At 36.0% G+C, this 9,413-nt stretch overlaps 1 protein-coding gene across 3 annotated transcripts in view; it reads right to left on the bottom strand.

Moving 5' to 3' along the window:
• Positions 1-2,748: 2,748 nt before the first annotated feature.
• ksr1a (kinase suppressor of ras 1a) overlaps positions 2,749-9,413 on the bottom strand; it is a 30,390-nt gene continuing 23,725 nt past the window's right edge. For 2 of the 3 annotated variants that reach the window (XM_016498251.1, XM_016498249.1), the window contains 12 exons: positions 9,066-9,127; positions 8,876-8,985; positions 8,457-8,625; positions 8,170-8,211; positions 6,921-6,969; positions 6,759-6,822; positions 6,093-6,568; positions 5,919-6,015; positions 4,985-5,118; positions 4,776-4,907; positions 4,562-4,697; positions 3,663-3,809 (listed from right to left, as the gene is read on the bottom strand). In XM_016498251.1, the coding sequence (XP_016353737.1) occupies positions 3,663-3,809; positions 4,562-4,697; positions 4,776-4,907; positions 4,985-5,118; positions 5,919-6,015; positions 6,093-6,568; positions 6,759-6,822; positions 6,921-6,969; positions 8,170-8,211; positions 8,457-8,625; positions 8,876-8,985; positions 9,066-9,127 (1,618 nt within the window). Of the gene's footprint in view, positions 2,993-3,662; positions 3,810-4,561; positions 4,698-4,775; positions 4,908-4,984; positions 5,119-5,918; positions 6,016-6,092; positions 6,569-6,758; positions 6,823-6,920; positions 6,970-8,169; positions 8,212-8,456; positions 8,626-8,875; positions 8,986-9,065; positions 9,128-9,413 lie in introns of those variants that run through there. The other variant, XM_016498250.1, reaches the window with a different exon arrangement.

The following is a 9,413-nucleotide window of genomic DNA, read 5'->3' as shown; positions in this document are numbered from 1 at the left end:
TAAACTAGATTCTATATTCTTTGAATAAAACTATATTATTATAATGCTCTGCCAATATTGTAATCAATAGTCAAGCTTCTTGGATGTGAAATAATACTATAAAATTAATTAAAACTGATACTAAAATTCAGAGAGAGAGATTTATTATATTTTTTTATATTCATATTTATGCTTAGTTATTTTATTTGAATTATAGTTTGTATAGAAACAAAATTCTATATTCCTAATATAAAACTTAATTCTATTAATATCATACAATATTATTCTTTAATGCTTTGCCAATATTGTAATTAATAGTCATGTCAATAGAATTTCTTGGACATAAAATTAATTGAGAGAGAAGAAAACTATGCTATAAAAACTGAAACTGAAACTAATATTCATATCTATACACAGTGAAACTAATATTCATGTATATATACTTTGTGATAATAATGATTATTTAAATACATATAACAATACCTCATGTGGAACTTTCTGAACAATGTTATTATACCACAATATTAAAAAAAAGTAATAATGTAACACATGAGGTTTGTGAATATCATTATGTTTAATCAGTTGTTTAATGTTAATAAGTTTTAATAGCCCTATGTCCAAGCAGGCTGTCTCTCTTGCATTTAGCTATTTTACAGTCACATGCTGTAAAGGAAATTAGATTTATGAATTTTGGGAAAGGCAGAGAGAGAGAGAGGGAGCAGAATAAAGAGCAGCTTGTTGCAGGCAGTGTGAGGTGCTGTGTGAGTAAAACTCAAAAGAGATGCCTGAAACAGCATGGTCAACACAGAACAGTGAACGCTCTCAGACACAGAGAAATTAGAAGCTGCCTCGAGACACAAAGAAAACCTTTGTGAGGAGCCCTGGAGCTCAAACCTCTGCAGGGGAAATAGTGAATGGACAGTTTCTCAAGAGTCTGCAGACCTAGTGATGGTATTCACACGAATATGGACTGCTGGCAGCATGATGCTGTGTTCACGGTGTTTTTGGCAGTTAATTTACTCTCTGATATTGAATGCTCTGATATAAAAATGCAAACTTCACTGTTTTTTAATGATGGACCACATTCATCAATATAAAAAAAAAAAACAATCAAATAAAAACAAAAAAGCATTCATTATATTAAACAGCAGAGTTATATCTTCCATAGACAATGAGCAGCTTGCATCACTCAAGTGCTATATATAGTTCCCTGAAGTTTTGAATGCATGGTTAGTTACAGCTTTGAAAGAGGAAAATGCTTTTTAAAGATGTATCTAAGCTATTAGTATCAAGGGCCTCACTGTGCTGGTGAAGTTGTATGAACCTATGTATTGATACACCTGACACCTTTTCCAGTAATGGGTTGGACTTCCTGCAGTGAGACAGTGTAATACTGACCTCTACGGTCATTACAGGTATAACGACTGAGAGAAACCGAATTAAGTCATTATTCTGAACTCTTGTTTTTTTGTTTAGTTTTTTTCACAATTGTACTCAATGAGAGGGACATTAGTTGTAATTACGGCAATGTACTTGGAATTCTGAGACAATTGTTGTATATTTGTCCAACATTCCATGCAAAAATGTTCAGATTAGTGGTTAAATACAGGTTTTTCAATTATTATTTGGTTACACCCCTCAGTCCGGAACATTCATTTAACGTAAGATGTTGAAACACACACTTGTGTACTTCAGGTTTAAGCATGTTCTGTGCAATATGAGAAAGAATTCAGACTGTAATATCATCATAAACATGTTTCATTCCATCTGACATCACTTCACAAATCTCTGCAAATCCCTGAGATCCTTTTAAAAAGTTTCTAACATGTATAAATTTGACCACAGTCATGTGACACGCTCGATTTTATTGTCTTTCAAGGATGAGAACAAACACTGTATACAGTAGCCACATGCAATACAAAAATATGACTGTACATGACATGTATCGATCCATTCTAAAAAAGTTTTCCATGTTTTTTTTTTGTTGTTTTTTACATGAAAAAATATAAAGAATATTTACATCTGGGATACCACAGCAGTATCTATTCAAAATGTCATGATGTACAGTATATATATATATTTATTTATATTTATAAAAAATGCCCATATAAATATTAAAAGAATTCTGTTCATTGACTGTACAATAAATAAACCATATTTATACATAAATATTTTACATTGTCATTGATATTTCCAAACCACAAAGTCCAGTCTTGCACAGAACAAACAAACACACACCCTTCCACAAACATACACAATGTTACAAACACGCACGTTACACACAAACACACATGAGAGTTCATGTTTACACAACTTATGGAACACTGTTCTGCTGGGTTCATCGAAATCTGGCTTTAATGCAAACGTTCAACATCTTCATCGTGGAAAATCAGGCCCTGTAGTCGGGTGAGAAGACGCACATGCTTCTCTTTGGCTCATTTTCGCAATCAGTACTCAGAAAGGGCCCTTATGTAACTCACACACCACATCTGGTTAGACCCTCACAGCTCAATAAGTTTCCATCAAGAACATTATCATTAGTGAAACAAAACGTCTACTATCGGACACCATGGAGGAAGAGTGACAGCTAAAGGTGTTAGCATGAACCAGACGAGCCTATCAGAGACAGAATCAGGGCATGTCACACAGGACTAAGAGGCACCATGACCACAGGAGAGGGAGTGAGAGAGAGAAAGGGAACATCTTCATCGTAGTGTCATTGAGTCCTGCAAATCCAGTGGGAAAAATGCATCACGTGACGTCACGAACTGGAGCGGAAAGGGAGAACCAGTCGCACACTCTGAAAATCATAATAGGAATAAAAAAGGCAAAGCGTTTCGTTTTACGCATCGCCACAGCAGTCCCCCATCCACAGAACCAAAGAAAGGTAGAGACGGAAGAGCAGGCGATGTTAGTTTGTAAGTCCAGAAGAGGTCAGGCTTTCAGCAGGCATGCAAGGCAGAGCCAGGAATTGTGTTTTGCATTGATCATGTTTCAGGCACGCGGCTACAACCTACAAAGACATTGACAAAACAGAAAGAGAAGCAGATTAGAGAGAGAAATGGTATATGTGTTTATGTTGTATAATTGTATATTGTATATGTGTAGTATGTCGTTTTAGAAAATGTGGAAATTCTCATTACTAGCAAAGAATATAAAAAAAGTAATAAACAAAAAAGAATAATAATATAAATATAATATTATATAAATAATAATAATAAGCAATTATTGTTATTATTATTTAAATACATTAATAATTATTATTATTGTTACTACTAGTACTACTACTACTCATAATAATAATCACAATTTATGATTACATTATTTGTTTTTTATGATTTATTAGTTTTTATGATTTATTTAAAAAAAAAATTATTGCTATTATTAAATTATGATTATGATCTTTTTCCCATTTAAAAGTTCAACTATCAACTATCAACTTGTTGTTACAAGTGCTGACACTGCTCTTCTGAAGGTTAGACAGATGCTGCAGATAAAAATAATGACTGAACAAGATAAAAATACTCCAAGGGAAGAGATGGCCAGACAGAAAGTAACCAAACGACAACACATGCGATGCATTGTGGTGTCTCTGAGGTCATCTTTGCCACCGTTTCTGCAGACTGTGCACTGTGTGCAGGTTTCTACAACCTGTTTGTCCTCTTTTCACAGTGTGCCAGATTCTAGGATACGTACTCTGCAGACTTCCAGAAGTGGCCAGGATGAGACAAGCGGCGGTTGAGTTTGGGCAGTTTCTCCAGCATGTCGGCCAGCTGCGTGAATGTGGGCCGATTACGAGTGTCATATGACCAGCAGGCGGACAGAATCTCCTGTGGGACAGACAGAAATCAAGCAGTCAGCACAAACATCTGACGTTTGGATGGTTTTTACAAGGATATCCTCTAGTTCTAATATATCTAATTTTGGCCAAATTATAAGGTAGCACTCTAGAGTGTTTTGTGTTTCTCCTAAACACAGCTTCTACAGTACTAAACCATGAAATTAAATAGAAATAATTTAGACCTAGAAATTCATACGTTTATTTTCACATTATTTACAAATGGCTAGCAAGATATACAAATAATTACATTAAATTGTGACACACTAATTATGATCTATTTTTATGTTCTTTCTCTATATTTCTGTTATTTCTAAATTATACAATTCTTTCATTTGTATTGCCAGTTATTCACTGTATTAATTACAGTTTTTCACTGTGTTAATCTAATTAATTTTATTAATCTGACTGATCGAATGTCCTTGAACTACGGAAAAGCACAAGATAAATAAACAATAATATTAATAATTAACCATAATAAATAATGAAATGATGTTATTAATAATAATTTTTTTGTATTAATATTATTGTTGTTATTAAACAGTGTTATTATTAAATATATTTATAATAATAATAATAATATGTATTATTATAATTATTATTAAAAATGTCCAATATAGTCTAGCTGTTACATGACCTTATTTTCACCTTGGCATCGTAAGTGGAGTAGAGTAGCATAATTTCACACTGCCATTCGACTGAGCATGTGTCAAATAATAAATAGACTTAAAATGTGGCACTCACCGTGACCTCTTTACCCAAGTTGATCTCTGCCAGGACCCTCCTGATGCCCTCTCCACTGCCCACCTGCCAGATGGTGGCCTCTACGGGCTGACTGGTGATGGGCCAGTCTCTCGCCTGCAGCTCGTACCAGATGGTGCTGAAAAAGAGCAGATAAAGGCAGCAGGTCAACGCAGCTCTATTTGGGGGTGAATTATTTGTCAAGTATATTTCTCACCCAAAGGCATAAACATCAGCAGCATTCGAAAACGGAAGTCTGTCCTCGTTGTTTCCCGGGCTCATTTTACGCACGATTTCTGGAGCCAAATAACAGATCCACCCGTGAGGAAGTTTCAGCTCGTTTTCACGTCTAAAAAAATAACAGATCCGGCAATCGACTGGTTTACGGTAACAATCCACGTAATCAAGAGTAATGCAGTGACTTACCGGCCCTCCTGAACCACTCCAGAGATCCCGAAAAGGCCAAAGTCAGTGATGATTACTTTGTTTGTGTCATGAAAGACATTTTTTGATTTAAGGTCCTTGTGAACGATTCCCTTAGCATGAAGGTAGCCCATTCCCTGAAATACAGGAAACACAAGCAGGACTTGAATCATAAACAGCCACACATATACATAACACATCCAACAATGAACCCTTTTCACAGACTTTGACGACGCCTTTTTGCAGTTATTAACAGTTATTTAAACAGTAATATTGTGAAATAGTATTACAATTTAAAACAACAGTTTTCCATTTCAATATATTTTAAAATAAGTTGATTTATTCCTGTGATGGCAAAGCTTGATCCTTCAGAAAAATCATTCTAACATGCTGATTTGGTGCTCAAGAATCATTTCTTATCATCAGTGTTTAAAACTACACAACCATTCAAAAGTTTGGGGTAAGACTTAAAAAAAAAAGAGATTAATAATTGTATTCAGCAAGGACACATTAAACTGATCAAAAGTGCCAGTAAAGAAATTTCTAATGTTACAAAAGATTTTTATGTCAAAATAAATGTTCTTTTGAACTTCGATTAATAAAGAATCCACAAAATATGGTTTGCACAAAACATTAAGCAGCAAAACATTGATAATAATAGGAATCATTATTAATAACTGAGCATTAATAATAATTGAGACTCATTTCTGAACATGTGACATCTTTCTGTCTTCTGACCAACGTAATCAATATTGTTTTCCTCTTTTGTAAAGTCATAGAAACACTAAAAGACCATTTTTTCTTTTGTTATCGGAGCAAATGGGAAAGCAAAAATTATATTTGTTGTAGTTTCCATTCACCACCACACAAGCTTTCCCAACTATGACGACTTCTGTTTCTGAACCCCAGAAACATGAAAAGGCTCCATAAACACTACCTTCACAATCTCCTGCGCGATCTGCCGAGTCTTATTGATGTCCAGAGTGTTTTTTGTGTCCCTCACGACGGAATACAACGTCCGGCCTTTGCAGAAGCTGTGAGGAAATTAAAGATGTGCTTGTCAGTGACCATCTGTCGATCAGCTGACGGACTCAGATGTTTGAAACTTTACCTGGTAATGATGGCGAGATGAGGCGGGGCCATGCAAGCTCCCATGAAGAGGACCACGTTCTCGTGGCGCGTCTGTCTGTAGTTCATCACCTCCTTCTTGAAGAGCTTCAGGTGGTCCTGGTTGTTTCCGTCGATCTCCAGGAGTCGGATGGCCACCTCTCCGTGCCATCGGCCGTGATGAACCCGACCCCAGCGACCCTTCCCGATGAGCTCGCCGAGATCCAGCTGCTCGAAGGGAATGTCCCACTCCTGCAGGTAGACGCTGGTCTGGCTGGCCTTACGGGAGATGGGACCCTTCCAGTGGGATCCTCCTCGCGTGCTGGGCAGGTCGTCCAGCTCGTCTCCTTCACACTCTCCTTCTGAGCCATGGTTCAGCTCTTCCATATGCTCCTCCTCTTCCTCTTCATCTTCCTCCTCCACTGCTACATCCTCTTCCTCCTCTGCTTCTATGTCCTCTTCTTCTTCTTCCTCTAGTTCCTAGGCGAGATGAACCGAGCAGGGTTGGAAGTGCTACTTAAGGCTAGAATACACTACACAACCTCAGAATACATTTCTAATAATAAATTCCTGTCACACGCTTGCTGACTTTTTAAATGATTACAGAGAAAAACTGCCCATCATGCATTGTGTATTCCAGCTTTAAATCTCAGTTCCACAAGCATCTCACCTCTCTGTCATCTTCCTCGTATTGTTCCGCGTGCATCTCCTCAACTGATGGATCGATCTCGTTACTGTGTGTGAAGTTCAACATTTAGCCGTCACTATGACTGAATGCAGAACATGCAGCAGAATATTTATGCTTCTAAGCAGTAATTTAACAGTTCCTTACACAGTGTCTGGGAGTCCATCTGAATGAAGGATGCTGGGACTGCACACGTCTGTGAAAGATAAGAAAATATTGACCAACTTATCACATTTGAAAGAAAAAAAATTCACTGACTCTGGAAACGTTATTTCTATCTGTACCGATAAAGAATTACTGATATTATTATTGCTTAAGGTAACATGCAGTGCCACAAATCACCAGCAGGGTGCAGCTCATCTCACAAGTATGAACTACTCTTGTGCAAAACCAAACCCCAGAATGCAAAACACTTTACTTTAGGCATTGCTCAGACTTGTATATTTGTAAAAGTCAGTTCAGTTCAATGCAGACTGGACAAAAAGACGTGCTGGAGACTATGCTAGTCTAGTAATTTTATGGCTGAAAATCTGCTGCATTTCATTGTTATATACAAGGAATTCATAAAATTATGGAAAAATCTTGCTAAAAAGTTTGAGGTACTTTATAGTTCTTATACCTGTAAATGTGTATTATAGTATTTAATATATTTAATATATAATATTAATATTTTAAATGAGCTTTTATTTGTATATTTTCAGTTATCATTTTTATGTTACTTTAAATTTTAGTAAACTGTGCCTTTGTCATTTTTATTAGATTTTTCATAATTCTGTTTAGTTATATATTTTTAACTAACTTCTTTTATCTAGTTGTCAAGGCTACATTTTAATTGTCATATTCATATTTAATTTTCATTTTGTATTTTTTTGTGTCTGTATATATGTTTTTTATTTCTACTTTATTTCAATTAACAAAAAAACAGTTTTTAATAGTTTTAGTTTTAGTTAACAATACTAGTGTTTTTGTAATAAAAAAAATAACTTCAAAACTGTAGCTAATTAATTCAACAAATATTGGGCAAAATGGCTTAACTATATCACTCCAACTACTACTCCTTTTTTTTTGTCCTTTTTGTATAATTGAATTTGTCTAAAGTTATTTGAATATGCTTTTACTAACAGACATTTTATTAAAATAAAAAGAAAAGACATTGGTCTTTTCTGTTCACCACCACTGTGCAAGACTGAATATATGCCTGATTATAGCACTAGCACTTTATATATTATATGAACTAACAATGCATTTATATATTATGATAAATGTGTTTATCTGATCACCATTTAATGAATAATTCACTCAGATAGTGCAACTGTTTATTGCATTTGTCCCACTGAATCCTGGATGTCATTATGAGGGCTGAAGAACATTACAGATTTTGTGTTTGTTAACTCACCAGGGAAGATGAACTGCTGTCGGTGCTGAAAATAACAGGCAGCTTTGCCACATTGAAGGAAGACAGGAAGAGAGGAAGACAGGCAGGAAGCAGACAGAGAGACAGGGTTAGAGGCGAAGTCCCATTATGCCTTATGTTGAGTTAGAGTGTTACATGCAGATAAAGACTCCTGAATATCAGCATTCTTTTTACCTGGGATTAATGCAGATGTGTGTGTTTTGTATTAATTGGGGTAGTATTTGTTAATGTGTTAGTTTATTGCAGTGTCAGTGTTTACAGGCGCTTACCTGGAAAGTGGAAGCGGTTGTCACGGTGACCCTTTGGGGAGGGGTTTGGGGGTGGGGTTACACTTGGAGGGTTGCTCTGCTGGAAGGGGGCGGGAGAGGAAGGCGTAGAGGAAGTGGTTGAGGATGGATTACTGCTAGAGTCCAGCTGATTCAGCGCCGGCGGTTGATCCTGCCGAAAATTAACAACGTTGATGCTGCAGAACTGCTTTTAATGCACTATTACAATAATAATTAATCAAGACTCTGGCTACGTTCAGTATGGAATACTAGTGTACTGCACACTGTGGAGGTTACTGACTATCGCATGCTATTAAAAAAATGACGTGATGTGCATAAGATGGAAAATATATATATTGCATACTACAAAAACAGGACAAGATGTATACTAATATATCATTCTGTCACACAGGAATCAGTACCTTCCTTGTTATTGCCTTCGGTAGCGTCCCAAACTGCGGTGCTTCAGCAGGACGGTCCACGGGGTTGTTGATGTCTGAGGGTACAGACTCAGTCCTACGAATCTTTGTGACTGAGAGACACACAATTATTAGAAAAACGTCTGTCATGATTGATGTCATTATATCTGAGCAACAGATAAGAGAAACTTACTGGGCAGGAAAGAGATTCTGCAGGATGGAGCTTCTTTAGTGCATTTGTTGTGACACTTTAACCTACAAGAGGAAAAGATGAGACATGAGTGTGTGATATTCCCAGATTACTGTCAGGACACAAAGACGATAGCAGTTTATGAGTGTGGTTTTCTTGGGTGAATTACTCAAAACCCACAAATCAGTTAAGAACATTTCCAGGTTATATATATATATTATTTTTTTTTTTTTTTTGTTCTTGAAAAGCTTATAAAATAAAGATATATTTAATGTTAATGTTGCACTACCATAATGGAAATTCAGTCATTTCTTTTTAAATTGATATTAAAATAATTTCACAACACACAAA

This window comes from Sinocyclocheilus anshuiensis, unplaced genomic scaffold (genome assembly GCF_001515605.1).
Source record: "Sinocyclocheilus anshuiensis isolate Anshui unplaced genomic scaffold, SAMN03320099.WGS_v1.1 scaffold939, whole genome shotgun sequence".
Classification (NCBI taxonomy): domain Eukaryota; kingdom Metazoa; phylum Chordata; class Actinopteri; order Cypriniformes; family Cyprinidae; genus Sinocyclocheilus; species Sinocyclocheilus anshuiensis.
The sequence above is the reverse complement of the archived record's forward strand: the minus strand, read 5'-3'. Positions and strand labels throughout refer to the sequence as shown.